General features: G+C 41.8%; 1 protein-coding gene across 1 annotated transcript; it reads right to left on the bottom strand.

Moving 5' to 3' along the window:
- Positions 1-888: 888 nt before the first annotated feature.
- ARHGDIA (Rho GDP dissociation inhibitor alpha) lies at positions 889-18,802 on the bottom strand. The gene is made up of 6 exons (XM_039344686.1): positions 18,652-18,802; positions 5,344-5,554; positions 4,324-4,407; positions 3,484-3,560; positions 3,288-3,351; positions 889-2,449 (listed from the first exon to the last, which is right to left on the bottom strand). The coding sequence occupies exons 2-6, from the start codon at positions 5,531-5,533 to the stop codon at positions 2,250-2,252; spliced, it is 615 nt and encodes a 204-aa protein (XP_039200620.1). The 5' UTR covers positions 5,534-5,554; positions 18,652-18,802; the 3' UTR covers positions 889-2,249.
- Positions 18,803-19,305: the final 503 nt, after the last annotated feature.

The raw sequence follows: 19,305 nt of genomic DNA, 5'->3' as shown, positions 1-19,305 counted from the left end.
CTTTCCCACTCCAAGTAGCTAACAGACCTTTCTTCCTCCATGAAACCCAGTTCCCTTCGCCAACAACATCAGATTGGAAAACCAAACCAGGGGAACATGTGGCAGTGGCAAATTCACAGTATACATACAGAATGGAAATTTGATTAAATATAAGCAAGAATGGGTTCCCTATATATTTTATTCACACAAGGCACACTCAAATACTTAAGATTAGTTTTTATCTTAATGTAAAGCTAGCAACCAGAAGCAATTTTAATGTTTATAAACCAGTATCATCACCATCTTGGTACAATGAGAGGGAAACTAGAACTTACCGTAAATGCCGGCGTATAAGACGACTTCCGCGAGCGCTGAAATCGGCGCCAAAGACGGGGGTCGTCTTATACGCCGAGTCGTCTTATACGCCGGAAATACTGGTAGTTTCCGGCGTATAAGACGACATTCTAGGAATGCGGCCCGGCTATAAAGACGGGGGTCGTCTTATACGCCGGGTCGCCTAATATGCCGGCATATACGGTAATATATATTTTTACTGATTGTTTTTAGTATTAATTTGTATTATTTCTTTTGTAAATAAAATACGTATTTTATATAACAACAAATAATGGTGATGTCTGTACAAATGTTAGGGTTTGTAGTGATTTGCAATTGTTTCTCAAGATGATGTAAGCTTAGTTTTATATATTCAATTAATGAAATAATAAGTTTTAAATCAATTGTAAAAATAGTTTAACTGCTGATTTTTTACTTCCCATCCACTGTCTTTTCTCATTTTCTTCTTTCTTCTATGTAATCATTTATTCTCTAAATGTTTTAAAATAAATTCACAAGCCCTCTATTTCATAGCAGGATTGCAAGGAATCGAAAAAGGACACAGCAAAACACCCATCAGTTTCATGATTTTATTTTACAGTCAGAAAAGGGGAAGCCAATGATTTCAAATCCGTTAATCCAGATATAAGATATGTAGATAAATCAATTTAACAAAAATCTTCTCTAAGGAAGGCTTCGGGGAAGGAATTGGGGCAGAGAGAGCAAGGAAGGAACCACACACAGACACAGAGACTTGGTCCCACTTCTAGGATAATTTTGGGACTCACAATAGCCAGCTGAGCAACAAGGTGGTCGAGCTGGAACATGCCCACCTGACAAGCAGAGGAGATGCTCTGCAGACTTTCTACTTCTGACTGTCAGATTAATGGGATTTTGCTGGGGACAGCTGGACTGTTTGGGCACCGTGAAGAAAAATAATCTAATCAAGGCAATAATAAATACTGACAGGCCAGGCACATGATTTCAAAGGCAGACCAGACACACAAGGCATTCTCTGCTCTTGAATATTTGTCCATAACAAGCTCTTTGTTCAGATCAGGTGAGGAGCAGCTCAGCTAGGAAAATGCCTTAAAAACCGGAAACTACGCTGGGACTTTAGTGCTCTGCACCCATTTGAAGTGACAGAACAGAGAAATGGCAATGGTACTAGTAACGTCTATCCCTACCAATAGGTCACCTCTCCCTACATCAGATGCATGGGCTTCTCTGGGCACAGGGAGCCTAGAAGGATATTATTCTGAGCCATCTTTAAGCTCTTGCAAGTCCTCGGTCCAGGAGGAGGTTTATCTGCCTAAAAGATGCAAACTTGAAGGAGGGGAATACATGAATGGGACCAGGAAACATACAAAAAAGGCTAAGAAGTCCCAGGAGGATGCATGTTATGTTACAAACATTAAGGCATCATGGTTACAGGAAATGTATCACAAATGGAAAGGCAACCCACATCCCCCCAAAGAGAAAATGTAGGCCGTGAACATGACTAAGCCTGGCAAGTGCCTGCCACCCCAACTGTTTCCAACCTGGATGGAATGATGACTTCTCGGCACCTCGCCCCTTGCTCAGAGACGGCAAGGGGTGTGTGTCTCCCAATCCTTTCCCCTACAGACAGAAATGTTGCTTGCTTCCCCTTTACCACCTGCCTGAAATGTATTGAAATGGGACAGCAGCAGACCTTTTACTCAAGGCCAGAGAGGGATAAGAAGCACTTCTGCCTCTCCACTTGGGAGGCACAAGGCAGGTTTGGTCATTGTTATTGATTCTTGGGAGGAAATACATACAAGGCATTGAGCCAAAAGGTCTTCCTGGTGAGCTAAAAATGGGAAGGGAAGGTTGTCCAATGCCAGCACTTTGGTACAGGGAGGGGTTTCTACTGTAGCCACTGTCTGAACAATTCTTGGGACTTGGCATTGAAAGGGCTAATCTTTCCATTCCTTCTTGATGGTCAGGTTCCACTCCCAGGAAAGGTGGTCCGTCTTATCATCATCTGTAAATTTAGATCGGATGTTGTAAGTGCCCCGGGCCAGCATGCCCTTAGGGGCTTCTTCCAGGGGGGTTAGAAATTCATATTCCTCAGCCCGTGGCCCATAGCTTCCAACCATATAGTCAGTCTTGTCAACTGGAAAGAGAGAAACAGCTGTAAGGCACGAGTCATTGGAAGTTGTGCAGTGTGAGCTGTAGATAGGAGGTCAAAATGCACTGACAGCTGTCTTAGAAATGAATCCGTGCTGCCTATAATGAGAACAGCATCAGAATTGAGCTTTATTTTGTATGTGCTCAAATGTCCTGATTTCTTTCAAATCCAGCTTTATTCTGAAATCTAATACCCATTTTTGGATATGGCCCATCCATCATTCACGCTTCTTCTGAAATCTGATTCTTATCCTTAAATCTACATACACTGACATCTTGCTCTGCTATTGTGGATTCTTTACAACTTTAAACACTACTTCAAACAAGTATTTTTGATCCCAAACTGTGTCTTCAGGGTTCCAATATAGTAACATGCCTCAGAAAGCGTAGCCATATCCAGACGGACTACCAGGTGGATTTAAGGTACCCTTATTTTTGTCAATCAACAGAAAGTGCTTTCCTTCTTTTTACAGTAACAATTCCATTATCTTGTTCTAATTGGGTGAAACAGATTCAGCTGAGAGAGAATGGCAATATCAGTGGATCTTCACATTGAAGAAAAGGTGTCAATGCATCTTTAATTGAAGGATCAATTGAAGAAAAACCAAAAGCCGCCCCAAAGTAGTTGAGGGCTATGTGATCTTTTTCTATTCCACCTGTTTTTGGCTGCCATTCAAATATGAATTAATTTCCTCTCCATTAGGCAAGTACCAAGTTTCAACTCTACTTTGCAGCTCCTGTCAACCTAGGCTAGACACTATTTTTGGGAAAACACAAAGCTACTTTTCTCCAAGTACAGCATAAACAGTAGAATGGACACTTACTTTTTACGCCTTTCCTGGATGTGTGTTGAATGTACTTGAGCCCTGAAACAATCTCTTTCTTTACCTATAATGAGCAAGAATATATAAAATCAATACACACTTTTTAGCCAAATGCCTTCCCTCAAAATTATATGCTGAATTATTCACAGACTGACCATTCTGACAGGCACTACAATAATTCAAAAGGAGATCTTACCTGAAAAGAGATTTTTATCCGGTACTCTACACCTTCCTTCAGAACAAATGCCTGCTTCTTGAAACCCTCCAAATCACCTGAAAGGAGAAAATAGGAATTATTTCTCCCAGAAGATCCAAATCTGCCAAGCAACCTGTGCTGTCACTTCCATGTTCAAGATGTGCTTTAAAGCCTGGTCGTAATCGCCATGGAAGTGAACCTTTAAGTCAGGAACACACTGTTCATGGGCACCACTATGAACCAGACGGGAAACTAAATAGAAAGCTTACATTGCGACAAAGCAAAATATTTGCCTCTATTATGCTTATTTGCAACAGCACTTTTTGTTCCCGCAAAGCTGGCATTGGAAAGTTAGACAGCATCCTGGTAGTCCCTCTGTTCCCGTAGGAACTGCATTGGCTGCCGATTTGCTTCCCGGTCCAATCCAAGATGCTGGTTCTCACCTTCAAAGCCCTTCATGGCTTGAAACCAGGTTATCCGAAGGACTGATTTTTCCCAATTAAAGCAGGGAGGCAGAAAATAATACAGGTGCCCTCTGCTACGGAAGGTCCATCTGGCGAGACTAAGCTAAGGCCTTAGCTTAAGCTTTACAGAATAGATAAAATGTGATTTCTAGAAGAATAGCCATCATTATTGGTTTTTTTTTCTTTTTTTGCTGCAACAGATTAAGCGTCTTGGGGGCATCCTCATGATTTACCCATTAATTGATACGTCAGACTTAATGGACTAAAGTCTGTTTTATGCATCTACTAAAATTATCCAGAAACCTGTGTATAATAAACGTATTTGTCTTTAAGATGCCCCAAGTGTTTGTCCATTTTTTTAATCCAACCCACTTACCTGTCAGATCCAACTCCAAGGGGCCAGGAGCACTTGGACAAATCAAAGTCAGTTTTGTTACCACCACATTTGGACTAGAAGGGTCTGCAATAGAAAAGAAAATATATCTCAGATAAAACATCAAAACTTGTCTGCCATTCCTGCAGTGTAACAGAAGTGTATGCCTAGAAACTCTGGTCTTCTTTTAAGAGCTTTCTAGTCCTCAGCACTGCAACTACAAATGCTTACACAAATCTCCCCCAATCAGATACTCTCCAGTTGTTTGAAAGCTTATTAGTTATTTTTTTTTTTTTAGGCTGACATTGCTGGTCTTAGGATTTGCAATGTAACTAGTGAATGCCAGCTTTTCAGAACTTTTCCAGTCATCTGGCAAAGCATATGGAAGAGATATAGATAAGAATGATGGGAAAACAAGGGTGCCAGCTTGCAGAAAGAGCAGAGCAACAGAAAATGCCTCACTGGTTTCATACTGCAGCAGAGTGACAAGCTCACAGTAGGAAAGCAGATTGCTGATCTTAGCCAGGCACTCTGAAACCTTCCTGGAGTCATAAATGATCTCCACTTGCTACACTTTCTGAAATTGACAGGGCTCTCTCAGCCAGCAGAAAAGACTTGACCCACAGGGTTAACTCTTTCTTCTAAGAATTGTTGCAAGATCATATAAAATGAGGGCTTCGTGCAGCCCACAAGTTTGAAACCACTATGGCAAGCTAAAATTTCCTCAATTGTGGTTTATTCTACAACCTCAAATTGTGAGTTCACCACAGCATATAAATTATATGCTAGGTTTACATAATTTGATGAGTTACACACCATATTGCAGCTAAGAGTAGTATATGAACCCAAGGATAGCCAGGAACATAAAAGTATCCAATATTTGGCATAGGCCAGCTGGATTCCATATCCCCATCTAGATGATGGAACATTCTGGTTTCTGAGGTTAAGACAGGTGTCCAAAGTTGTCCCTTTTAATGCTCACACACACTCCTCAATGAAATAGTGTGTCTTTCAGGAACTCACCAGCAGTAATGGCAACATTTCCCAATAGGGCTTCCTTATACTTGCGTAGACTTTCATCATCTTTGTCCAGTTCCTGGATTTCCTGGATGCTCTTTTGGGCCGGGGGCTTGTAGTTGATGGAGTGCTCATCCTCCTCATTTTCAGCTGCAATCTGGGCCAGCTGCTCATGGGTAGGCTCTTGCTCAGCCATCTCTGCAACGATGCCCTATGTCTGAGAGACATACACAAGGACATTAGTACCTTGGGGACTGCAACAGTTTTGTCTGTTTCTCATCTGGAAAAATATTGGCTTAAAAGTTTAAAAAACTGGCCATGCTGTTTGGCTTAAATCAGTGGTGGCGAACCTATGGCACGGGTGCCAGAGGCGGCACTTGGAGCTCTCTCTGTGGGCACACCTGCCGTTGCCCCAGCCTTGCCTCCACTCGCGACCCGCTCCTCACCAGCAGCCCTCCTGGAGAAGGGTCGCCCCTGAGCGTGGCCACATGGAGCAGCGCAGCCAAGGACATGGCAGTCAGGCAGCGTAGACAAGACTCTGCCCTCACGCCCCAACACACACAGTTGATGCTGCAGGACGCGGGCAGAGGGTGTGGCTGCCATTGCGCTGCAGCAGGCCCTGGAGGCGGTGAGTGGCCCTGCGGGAAGGCAGGGTGGGGCGGAGTGGGGGCAGGGCAGGGAGTGGAGCGGGGGCAAGGTAGGGGGTGGGCAGGAGCAGGGCCAGTTTTTGGGCACTCGGTCTCTAAAAGGTTCGCCATCACTAGCTTAAATAATCAAGGTTTGGATTCCTCTTTGAGAAGCAGAAAACAGTAAATTCCTACTCAAAGCACTGCCTTCAAGAGAGAGAGAGCAATAGCATTTGCACTGTGTCCTCCATCAGTAAGATTTTCATAGATTCTGCCCTTCAAGGGAAGCCCAATTAAGCAATGTGTCAACGCTGCTAACATCTGATATTCTTGCTTGGACAATAGATGGAAATGCAGCCATTTTTCTCTATTGCTTTTAGAGCTAATTGATGCTGGGAGGGGGTATGTGGATGAGAGTCCAGCTAGTCATAACAATAATAACTCAACCGTGGGAGCTGGAGAGCTGGGGAGGAAGCCCACACTTCAAGCTAATTGGGGAATGTGATTTATACTGTTAATTGGAAGAGGGAATTGTGCTTTGTTACTTTGTATCCAGGGGAGGGGAATTTAGTTTTTGGTTTTGACTATGTAGCACCAATACTTTGTTTCTCGAATAAAAGATTCTTTAAGGCAATGATGGCGAACCTTTTAGAGACCGAGTGCTGCCATATCCTTGACTGCACTGCTCCGCGTGGGCCATGCTCGAAGGTGACCCTTCTCCAGGAGGGCTGCTGGTGAGGAGGGTGTCATGGGGGGAGGCAAGTCTGGGACAATGGCATGTGTGCCCACAGAGAGGACTCCGAGTGCTGCCTCTGACACCTGTGCCATAGGTTCGCCACCACTGCTTTAAGGTAAACAATGCCTCGAAGTTCTTTTGAAGAGTTTCATCTGTCGGAATCATGACACAATGTCCACTGCTGTCTTCTAGCCTCCAATAAACATTAGTTTATTGCTGGCAAGTAGTACCCCATATAAGTTGATCACCCCACAAAACTGCAGAGTCAGCAGCTGCCTTTTTTGGCGGGGGGGAGGGGGAGGATGGCCAATGAAGTCAATTGCTGAATGCCAAGACCAGCTTAAATAGCTCTTTCATTTGGGGGAAGGAACAGTAAATAAATTTCCAAGAACTTTCTAAACAATTAATAAAAAGCAACAAAGCAGGTGGCAAAAGTAACCATAGATAGTGCTTATAATCTGAGGAAGTTATTTCACACATTCTCCAGTCTCCTGTTAACTACATAAAGCTGCAAACTTTCACTACTTTCACTACAAAGCTTAAACTACTTCCTTTTGCATCTTTCTCAGACTCCATCTGACAAACATGCAAAGATCAGAAAAAGAAGTTACCGTATTTTCCAGTGTATAAGACGACTCTGAAAATCTTCTCAAAAGTCAGGGGTCGTCTTATACGCAGGAATATACGGGTAGCTGTTCTCTGAATTTAAAACCAATCTGCCCCCTAGTGGCCAGCCCTATTTTTTTACAGAAATAAGCACTAGAGGACAAAGCTTTCTAGCAGAAAAGGAGCTCCTATTGTGCTCATCTATAAACAAAAATTCAATATTGTACTGTATTTTCTGGCGTATAAGATGACTTTCTAAACCCTGAAAATCTTCTCAAAAGTTGGGGGTCGTCTTATACGCCCAGTCGCCTTATACGCCGGAATATACGGTATGTCATCTGACACTTAGCAGATACTGGAACCCAGCAGAGTAATTTATATTTGTGATGCACTGAACTGCCTAGATGTGAACCTGCTGCTCCTAAAGTACACACTTATTTGCATTGCACAGTAAAGAGAACAAGGTGAGGTAGGGTGGACCCATAAGTTGAAATAATGCCAGATGCTTTGCCTCAGAATGTGACAAAGAGAAAGTAATGAAGAGATGCTAAAACAATTCTTTTAAACGAGGGAGAAGCAACTTCCCTACTCTTAGGAGCAAAGGTAAAATTTTGAGAGCTAGTTATGTGTGATTCCACAAAATGGCTGTCATGAGGAACTTGTCTGTTCACAATATGGCTGCCAGAGCATATATGGAAGTTCCTAAATACCAAATACCAAAACTAGGGAAGGTACATTTCATTATCATCTTCCCCAAAATGTTCTTTATCATCTCTACTTATTTCAATCCTATTCTTCCCCAAGCAGGTAGACATACTTCCAACATAGCACAAAATTGTAGTAACAGTATCCACTTTTTTTTTTTATCTTTCAAGAGAGCTTAGGCGGCCTATGCAGGATACAGCAGCATTTTTGTAAGTAAAGCAGTATGCCAACTTACATTTTAAAAAACCAGTAAAACAGTTTTTTTGCAGGCATCGGAAGGGCTCCATTCCTGTATTCATAGGAACAGGGACAGTAAACCACAAACTGTTTACCGATGCATTTAGTTTTCAACATACTACAATTCTCAGCCAAAAATGGTCATGTTGAGAAGTATGAGAACTATGGGAACATGGCCAAAGGATACTGAATCTAGGACTTCAAAACAGGTACTGTATTACAGCCACAGTCCATAGATGTTCTTCTATATGTAATGCTCAGATGTCCTGGGAACATCTATGCCAGACTAGTCACAAATCAATGTTTCACCCGAATTGGCTTAACACAGGAAGCTCATAGGAAGAGGCAGCAACTGCACGTATTATACTTGGATATACAATTCAATAGTTCTCAAATGTGGCAAATGTAACAATTTACCTTCAGGTAGAGTTCGAGATAGTAATGCACTGCATTAAGGATTCAGTCAGGAAATTGAACTGCTTGTTTGTTTGTTTTAAATATATTTTAAATACTTCTTTAGAACAGAAATAGCAAATGCCACGCCTGAACACAGCAGGAACCATTTATTATTTTTTTTAGTGAAAAGAAGAAATATATGAAGCACTGCACCATCGATAAACGGGAAAGTGCAATTAGCCACATGGAACAAATCTGTAGTTTCCACCGAAGAGCAGTTGAGCTTCCTGAAAGTGGGAGAGGCAGGCAAATGACACAGAATCCAATTATCTAGCCAAAATGGGGCCTTCAATCTAACAGCAGTACCCCACACATATGCCTACCTACAATTTGGCAACCTTCTCCGCATCTTTTGCACCTGGCTTTTTCAAGAGGGCACCTAGATCCCAGTTTTTCACAAATGCAAGCATCTTTCAAGGTTATTTCAGCCACTGATTCTTGTTGGTGTTCTCTGATAGGATTAGTTATGTGCAAACCATATGCTGGTCACTCCATATGAGCATCAGGCATGCGTAATATACACAAGAAAGAAAGAATCTTTAAAAGTTTTCTACTACAATTTAATGTTAAGCAAAAATGCTGGGATATGTTAGGCCCTCTCTCATCTTTTATTTACAGGAGGAGGATAGAGAATGAGGAAAATAAACAAAAGAAGAAGGGGTTTTCTCAGACAATGGAAAGGAACAGCTTCTTTCCTGTGGGGAAAGGAAGCTGGTAGATTTAAAACCACACCAAAGATGCATTTCTTTAGATTAATCATTTCAGCCAAAGTATATGTCCATTCCAAGGAAAACCAGATAGTAGTATATTCTAGAATGCTTTTTGTATCCAAGCCATGGAAACACCATTTATCTTAGAGCACCGTATCCTGTAACGACTGCGCTATGTGCAGCATCTTCCGACAAACTGTCTTTGGAACAGCAACAGGAAAGACTACATGAAGAACTATAGAAACTATGGTTTTGGAGACAGAAAGTTTGACACAGTATCAAGGAAGCACCTCTGCTATCCGAAAGGCTAACTCAAAATCCTCAGCCGCTCAATCTTTATCAAGTCTTTACCAGTGTGCAGGGAGCCTTGAAGAAAAGCTCCAGAAAGACAATAGCATTCGTAAGCAGAGCAGCCGGCTATCAAGACTATGAGTATAAAATGATGTAGCTGAGCCTTACATCACTGCCAGTAGCACACCCTCCCTTCAAGTCAGGAAGTTGGCTCCTATCCCAAGGGTGGGTCCACATGCCTTTAACATTACACTGGAGACTTACTACAAGTGGTACAACTCAGCTGCTTTCCTGTCTAAGCTAGCTGAAAGGTTTCTGTTCCTGTTCCATTTTCAACTCATTCAAGGGGAAAGGAAGCCTAAGCTGGCCAAAAGATAATGTAGTTCTTACTCCAAATATACCATACTTTGATACTCAAGCTGGTGCTGCAAAATTCACCAATGCTCTTTCTCCATCAACCCTTCTAAAAGCTATCAAGGATTTTTGCAGATCCACAGCTTTGTGAAAATTTCGTATATTTACGTATGAAATATATATACAGTAATCACCTATCTCTGAGCCCCATTCTGGGATCCATATGCGAATTATGCTTAAAAAAAATCACTTCAGGATGAAAATCTTACAACTTTTAAGACATCCTAGGACAGTGGTTCTCAACCTGTGGGTCGGGACCCCATTTGGGGTCGAACGACCATTTCACGGGGGTCGCCAAACAAGACTGTCCACCATTTTTTCCCCCTTTTCTTTGGCCACGCCCCTGGCACCCGGTGATGTATAAGTGGTTGGGGGGTCACCACAACATGGGGAACTGTATTATGGGGTCGTGGCATTAGAAAGGTTGAGAACCACTGTCCTAGGAGCTTAGTATGTCCCTAACAACAGAAGCAACAACTGTTAAAGCACATGAGCTGCATGCAGTAAGGATCAAAATAGTAAGTGAACTGTAAGAGGAGCTATTTATAAATATGCAATGGCTTCCTAGCAGCACTGTCACAAAATCAGAATGTTTTCTTCTGACATTCCTTAGGCCAGGGGTAGGCAACCTTGTCTCTTTTATGACTTGTGGACTTCAACTCTCAGAATTCCTGAGCCAGCTATACTGGCTCAGGAATTCTGGGAGTTGAAGTCCACCAGTCATAAAAGAGCCAAGGTTGCCTACCCCTGCCTTAGGCCCAAAAGCTAATCCTCTAAAGACTCCTGAAATGCAACAAGCTGTTTTGATGGCCAAACTTCCCAGGGAGAACCTGACTCCTCAACACAGGAGAAAAAAACTATCCTAGAGGGATTTACAGCTGCTTTTCTTCTAGAAACATGTGGATGTTTGCAGGAACCAATATTGCCTTAATAGTGTCAGGAATAAGCAAAGAAGCCCAGGGATCTGTGCACAATCGATAAAGCAAGGCATTGTGACTCCAGGGGTCAAATACCGCCTCTTGGATCATCAGATCATAGATACCATGCCCACATTAACAGAGGAAGGCTGGGCTAGAAATAGTTTGCCAGAACATCTGAACTTCCTCCTCCTCCTCCTCCCTTCCTCCTCCTAACAGTTTACTAGGTTCAGTGGAATAAAAATGCTTACAAGGAACAAAAGCCTTTTATCTGTAATTTCCAGGTGTAGCCAGGTATAGCAGATTCATTTAAATTACATTCTCAGGTGCCCTGCCCAGAAAACTCACAAGGAGAGAGGTGCTAAGAAACAGCTAGGAAAACACTCCACAATTACTTCAACTTTTCATCTCTTTTAAAATTAGTGAAAGTAAATAGAGAATAAAGCTGCCAACTTTTGCAAAATTGAAGTCCCAATATCTTTAAAGTAGCAAAATAGTGATCCATTTTTAGTCATCACATTACAAAAAAGTTGTAGAGACTTTGGAAAAAGTGCAAAGAAGATTAAAGGCCTGGAGACTAAAACATATGAAGAACGGTTGTAGGATTTAGGAACGGAGTCTAGAGCAAACTGCCGGCCCACGGGCTGGACACGTCATTCGGAAGCCGCGCCCACCCCATTGCCGGCAATGGCAAAACCATCCCGATACGTTGTGTGACGTCATGAGTTTGACATGTCTGGTCTAGAGCAGATGTCCCCAACCTTTTGGGCATCAGGGACTGATTACGTAGAGAGGAGTTTTTCTGCGGACTGGAGGGGCGTGGTTTTGTGTGCCTCCCTGCATCCCATGGATGGGGCTTTGCTTATTTGTGCAGCCCGGTTGTTGGCATGCCGTAGCCCGGTACTGGTCCACGGATTGGGGGTTGGGGACCCCTGATCTAGAGAAAAGAAGGACTAGGGGAGACATGATAGCAGTATTCCAGTATTTGAGAGGCTGCCACAAGGAAGAGGGGGTCAATTTATTTTCCAAAGCACCAGAAGGCAAGACAAGGAACAATGGATGGAAACTAATCAAGGAGAGAAGCAACCTGTAATTAAGGAGAAACTTCCTAACAGTGAGGACAATTAATCAGTGCAACAGCTTGCCTTCAGACCTTGTGGATGCTTCATCGCTCAAGGTTTTTAAGAAGAGACTGGACAGCCATTTGTCTGAAATGATATAGGGTCTCCTGCTTGAGCAGGGGGCTGGACTAGAAGACCTCCAAGGTCCCTTCCAGCTCGATTCTGATTGAGTACAAAGCAGATATTATGGCAAGAGAAAAGAACTGAATAAGAAGTTATATCCCATTGTTCAAGGATTTTAAAAAGCCCTAAAATCAAACAAACTAGAGTGTTTACACAGAAAAAAGTCTCAGATTGGAAAACCCAGTAGTTTGGATATTCAGTAAAGGAAATTGCTATACTGCAGCACTGAAAAAGACTAAAGTATCATGAGAGACACATGCAGTAGAACCCATATGGAGCATATCCAGTTTGCAGATATGTATCTATGGCAAGTATAAATCACAACAATATATGACAGTATTCTTCATACATCTGATTTCTGCATATGAGAACTTGAACTAAAATGAAACTGGAAAAAAGAATGACATTTTTATATAAATATATTGCTATACTTTTATTAAGCCAACAAATTATACAATACAATTTGCAAATCTCTGAATTTCCAAGAAATTACTGCCAAGTAACCAGGTTTAAAAAAACTAATTTAAAATTGAGGGAAGGGAAAAAAAATAAATCTAGCTGGCATTAACACAACAGGTGTACCAAGATATCCTCTTAAATATGCCAACTGAGATATTTATTTAGCTCGATTGGCTTATTTAAGAGGGCATCATCTTAAATAAGCCAAATGCAGAAGGGGTATTATGTTGCACAACGAATCTTCCCCAAACTAGTGTTTATTAAAAACCAAGATATTTTTAAAGAGAAAAGCTTTCACAGTTAACTTGAATTTGCAATCCTTGTTAAAACAATGCAATTGCTAAATGCCTATACAGTAGTTTCAGATCCTCCAGTCCAAAGCACAGCCTAGTTGTCTAATACTATGTTTCTTTTTTGGCTTGATTGGTAAGTATTAGAATATGAGAAGGGACTGGAAGATGACGAAGAGTCAGAAAAGGATGACTGTGATAGCTTCTAGAACAGGGGTAGGCAACCTTGGCTCTTTTATGACTGGTGGACTTCAACTCCCAGAATTCCTGAGCCAGCATGGCTGGCTCAGGAATTCTGGGAGTTGAAGTCCACCAGTCATAAAAGAACCAAGATTGCCTACCCCTGTTCTAGGGGTAGTAAAAATGCTTCAAGTACCGTATATTCCGGCATATATGGCGACCCGGAATATAAGACGACCCTCTAGTTCGACGCCGGGTTGCAAGACGATCGACGCCAAGTCGCATCCCTAGAAAGGCGTCTTATACGCCAGAAACTACCGTTATTTCCGGCGTATAAGACAATCGACGCCAAGTCGCATGCCTAGAAAGTCGTCTTATACGCCGGAAACTACGTTATTTCTGGCATATAAGACGATCAACACCGAGTCGCCTGCCTAGAAAGTTGTCTTATATGCCAGAAATTACCTTATTTCCGGCGTATAAGACGACTTGGCATATAAGACGACCCCCGAGTTCGGAGGCTGTTTCGACGCTCTCAAAAATTGTCTTATACGCCGGAATATACAGTACCAATAAAGGCTAACACGTTTTTTAGGAATATATTTTATCCTAAATATAGCTAGACGAGCCAGTTTGAAATGTGTACCCTTAAAACCAAAAAGGAAGAGCTGTTTTAACATTAATATAGCTATTAAAGATATAACCCCCAAAGAAGAGGATGGAATCTCACAGCTGAAGCTGAATTTAAAGTTTTAAGATGGCTCCAAATGTAGATTAGGAAGTGCAAAAACACAAGAAAGTTGGCCTGTAGACCAACTTTCTCCATTTTAAATGAGCATCTCTTTATATTTTGGGCAGCAATAAATGATTCTCCTGTTAATTGGAAATATTTTTATAGAGGAAAACGATAGTGTAAAATACAGTCCTTTTAACTCTTGTCCTCAGTTAACACACAGGACCCACTCCTTGAAGACTGTGGCAATAGAGAAAACCTGAGCACTCTATTTGTAGCTTGCCCTGATCCAGGGGTGTCAAACTGCCAGCCTGCAGGCCAGATGCATCATAGTGAAACCATGCCCACCCCATTGCCAGCAACTGGCAAAAAAAGTCAAGATACGTCGCGACATGTCATGTGACGTTGAGAGTTTGACACCCCTGTCCTAATCAAGTTTGTTACTTTAAACAGATTTTCTACTCATTTCAGTTCTTGCAACATGCCTCAACTCTTTGGAGACTTCTAAAATAAAGGAGAAGCTAAATGGAAGCAAACTCTCAAAAACAGAAATCAACTTAATCTGATTATAACCCTGAGAGGGAAACATTCAGTGATGTAAAACTGAGGGCTTTGCTACCAGGAAAATCTGCAGCAGAGAAACTAGAAAGCTTTTTACACAAATTGTTCTCAACGTTCAACCATTAATTCACTTGGGCTTCAGTCCATGAATTGGAAATATGAGGGGGATCCTTGGTGCTCAGCTTGGTTGTTTTCTTGCAGATGTTTCATTACCCAAACTGGTAACCTCAAACTAGTTCTATTATCCAATGGACACATCGCAGCAAATATTGACAAGAGTAAAAACAAGTCATTTCAGGAATCTTCTCTTTTATTAGAAATACTATACTGCTAACTGCAAGTATCAGAAAGTTCTCAGACAGAAAATACTGGGCTAAACAAATACAAAATCAAGTAATGATACAAACAACAAAAAGAATACAATATAAATAAAATTAATAATAGTAGTAAGAGTTGTGTGCTTGCAGTTTTGAATGCTGGAAGAAAACAAGAATCTTTACAGAAGGGTGGCACAACACATTAAGAAAATCACAATCAGCAATTCGGTAGACTAAATGACTTTTTGGCACAGTGGTTGTTGTCAATGCCAATTCCATCTATTATATTGGACCAATGCAATCCTTTTCTCTCAAAGTATCTAAATCACTATTATCTGCAATCTACTAAACCAGACGTCTTCAAACTCGGCCCTTTTATGACTCATGGACTTCAACTCCCAGAATTCCTCAGCCAAGCATGCTGGCTGAGGAATTCTGGGAGTTGAAGTCCATGAGTCATAAAAGGGCCGAGTTTGAAGACCCCTGTACTAAACTATGCTAGGCTGAAAGCACTGCACTTGACATCACACTCAACAGCCACTAATGTATTTCCACAACCTGACAAAATAGTAACACCATCTCTTCATTAGCATTTTTTTCTAATCAGGAAGTTTTTCAACATTTTCATTCTTTTTCAAGGAAGAATGGCTAAGTCAAGAACCAAGCTTTTGCCCCATCACATTTATCTCTGCAGTGTTTCACCAATATCAAGACTGTTTCACCAATATCAAGACTGTTCAAGCACAGCATGAACAGCCTTGCCCAAAGAGTACCCAAATCAACAGAGAAGGTATGGATATGGTTGCTGTGTGCCTAGAAGAACATTTTTATCCTCATTACGTCCACAATGTATCCACATACGTTTTTATCCTCATTACTGCCACACAATGATGAGACAAAACACTCCTTCAGATGCTTTGTATTCAGACCTATACAGGGAAGGGTTTTGTTTTATTTTCAAACCTAAAAAGTTGTCAAAGTAATGTGTATGTGCTAGTAATGTGTACAAGCAGCTTGTCAAGACAAAATCTCACCCACATTCATCATCTCTGCTACTGGTAAATCTTATAACTAATTATCACCATTACTGTAGGCAATGTGTGAAAGTACCCAATTGCCATCTTTGCTCTACACAGAAATCAGAACAGACCACATGTTCCTTAAAGTGATTTGATTTTTATTTGCGCCATTAAATCTGATGCCAAAAGACGTCATTTTTCTCATGACAAAAACAACACAAAACCCTGAAATATATGACAATAATTGCTTTTAATTTATTTAGTTATCATAATGGTAAAACCAAAAATAGCTATTATTTATTGTTGTTCTTTTTAGTGAATTTTAAATAAACATTGCTTGATAAACTTCGTGAATAATAGATGGACAGCATACTATTAGTTCACTTGTTTTGCATAATATTCCAGTCTTAACCTGTGTAACAGTGAATTCTAGTATTACAGCCAGTTTTCTGAAAAGCTTCCTCCTTAATTTATAAACTATAGCAGTGATGGTGAATCTTTTAGAGACCGAGTGACCAAAAACCGCCCCGCCCCCCTGCCCCCCTACTCCACCCTCCCCCGTTCTGCCCTGTCTGTCCACAGGGCCACCCACCGCCTCCATGGCCCACCGCAGATTGCCCAGGCAGCCCTGCAGCACCATGGCGGTCACATCCTCCGCCCACGCCCTGCAGCATCATCTGCACGTGATGGGGCATGAGGGCAGAGTATTGCTCCTGCTGCCCGGCTGCCATGTCCTTGGACCACACCCAGGGGCGACTCTCGTTCAGGGGGGTCTCCTGGTGAGGAGGGGGCCGTGGGGGGATGCAGGGCTGGGGCAACAGCGTGTGTGCCCACAGAGAGTGCTCTGAGTGCCGCCTCTGGCACGCGTGCTTTAGGTTTGCCACCACTGAAGTATAGTATGCCAATATGATAATAGATGTCTGTAGGATTCCACGTTTGCCAAATTTACCTAAATCTATTCATTATGCTAGATAAAAAGCTCAGTAAATGATCCACATAGTTACTGAACAGGCAGCAATACAACTATTATTGTTCTGGGCCCAGATAAAACTAATAGTTAAAATTTATTGGTCATTGGGTTTCCACAAGCCTTTTATTCTCTCTCCAAAGAGCTGGAAAATATTATCCTTCATAATAAAACCATTTAATAATTACCCAGTTCTAATTTTTCCCACTTCTGGTAATAGAAGTTTATTTCATATGACAAACAGAACAAGTAAAAGTAGTAACATATCCAGTGTTTCTGTAATATTATGAATCATCACATATACTTCTTTTTTAAAGGGGGTATTTATTTGTCTGATTGGCAATCATTCTGAAATGTATTTATTTTAACCCTAGAAACATGAAAATATATGGGCAATGATGATATATCTTGTTCATGCCAAAGTTCCCTTTCCTTAACCTGATATTTAGATATTATGTGCTTGTTCAAACTAAGCTTAATCCATGTAGCCTATCTTATTTTCAGACAATTTTCTTTCAAGAGGCACTATGAAAACATCATTCAAAAATCATCAATTTCTTCATAACAAAATAATACTAAATAGTTACTCAAGGCTTTACAGAAGCTGTTCAAAAATAAAGCAAATGTGAAAGATAAATCCAGAAGGTTATAACTAGCAATATATATTGAATCTTTCACAGCTAAATGTGTTATCTACTTTGAAAAGTTTATAATTGTAGCAGGTAGCAACATAGAAGTTATATAAACGCACACACATCCTAAATATAGTCAAATTAACATTTTTGTCCTATTAATGTAGGACAAAACCTACATTATTAGGCTTTATTAACCCAGCATATGTGAATAGACATATGTAAATAGAATCCCATCATTTCCAGTGATTATTAGATGGGATGGAAAATACAGTGCAGGATCACTGTGCAGTATAGGTTCAGTGGTACAATGGTACAGGTAGTCCTTATTTAGTGACAATGATGCAAGGATTGGTCACAAAGTTACTTTTTTATTTAGGACCTTCACAGGTCTTTAAAGCAAAGGAAAACTGAAATAAGATAATCACAGTTACAGTTTCACTTAGCTATTGTTTCACTTAACAACCAAGTTGCTCCAATTATAGTTGCTAAACAATTCAGATAATGAAACTCTAACTACGTTTATAGTGAGTTATGTATCCTATGGTTACCAGTAAGATTAAAAAAAATAGTGTCCACGATAACCTGAACTACAAGTTAAGTGACTATATTTAAGGCCAGCAGGCTATGAAATTCTAATTCATCTACTTATGTGACAGTTTTGTGTAAACCCAGAAAACTGAATCACAATTAATCATGGGTGAGCATTTGAACAAATAAAGCCATAGAGATTATCCAACAGATTTCAGAGAAAAGAATCTTTAAGAAGAGATAAAAAAATGGGTAGAATATTCCCTCAGCGTTGATAGTGACCTACACTGAGCATTTAACTAACACATGAAATGCTAGGAGAAAAGCTATGAGTGACCCCAGCAGTGAGAATGAATTAGGAAAAAAAAAATGCTCCAAAAAAGTTACAGATCTAAAGTCCACATCGGGCGGAGCAGAAACTCAGCTATTCACGGCGCTCTACAAAGTGAAAGCAAGGGATCTTTCGGACGGCTACCGAGAGCTACCAGACAAGGGCGTTTGAAGACAGGGACCGTCTACAGCGAAGCCTACGGTTAGCACGCGAATCTCTTGCAGGAGGAGGCAACCGCGGAGGCGCCAACCCGGAAGGCCGATGGGACACCACTGGGGGAGGGGGTGGGGAACCCCCGCCGGACACAGGCACCGGCTCGGCCCAACCCTCCACCGAAGCAAATGCAGCCTACCCAGCACGTGCGTTCCCTGCGCGCTCCTGGTGCTCTGCCGCCGACGGTGACGAACGCCGCCCGCCACCGCCCAGATCTACCCCGCGCGCGCACCCCCGCACTTCCGTGTTACTGACCAAACGTCACTTCCTTTCATGAGAAAGCAGTGGGCTTTCTTTCCACTGCTCTTCTGCGACTTCCTCCCGAGACATCACTTCCCTTAAATGGGCCCCCATTGGCTCCCTAAGCAAAGGCGGGGAAAGGGAACCAAATACGTGAGGAGAGACCATAGAGAATGTATGCTACGGTTAGAGCCTCCTTGTGACGCTTTCTTTTGGGTAGAGAAAGGCGGGGTGGGGTGGGGGACGAGGAAGAATCGCTGTCGCCTCGCCCGGTAGCCATCTTGGGGTGGTATTGGCGGACTTTCGGTTCCTAATGAGCAGAGGGATCAGGCGCTCCTGTTGTGTGGGAAGAGAGCAGGAGGTCCCCAAATAAAGCTCGAGGTCGCGGCACGCCTTCTATAAGTTGACCGCAACTTTGATGCCGGACGTTTCGCATTAGTGGGAAAGCTTTGCCCAACGAGTCTTCCAAAAACTTCAAAACTAATGCTCTTGATAGCTGCCCAATTCAACGAGTCTTGCTTCGGCACGTTAGATTGAATACAATACCCTTTAC

This window comes from Crotalus tigris, unplaced genomic scaffold, assembly GCF_016545835.1.
Source record: "Crotalus tigris isolate CLP2741 ecotype Arizona unplaced genomic scaffold, ASM1654583v1 scf7180000017551.9496454, whole genome shotgun sequence".
In the NCBI taxonomy this organism is placed as follows: Eukaryota; Metazoa; Chordata; class Lepidosauria; order Squamata; family Viperidae; genus Crotalus; species Crotalus tigris.
Note: the sequence above shows the minus strand (reverse complement) of the source record. Positions and strands in the feature narration are given on the sequence as shown.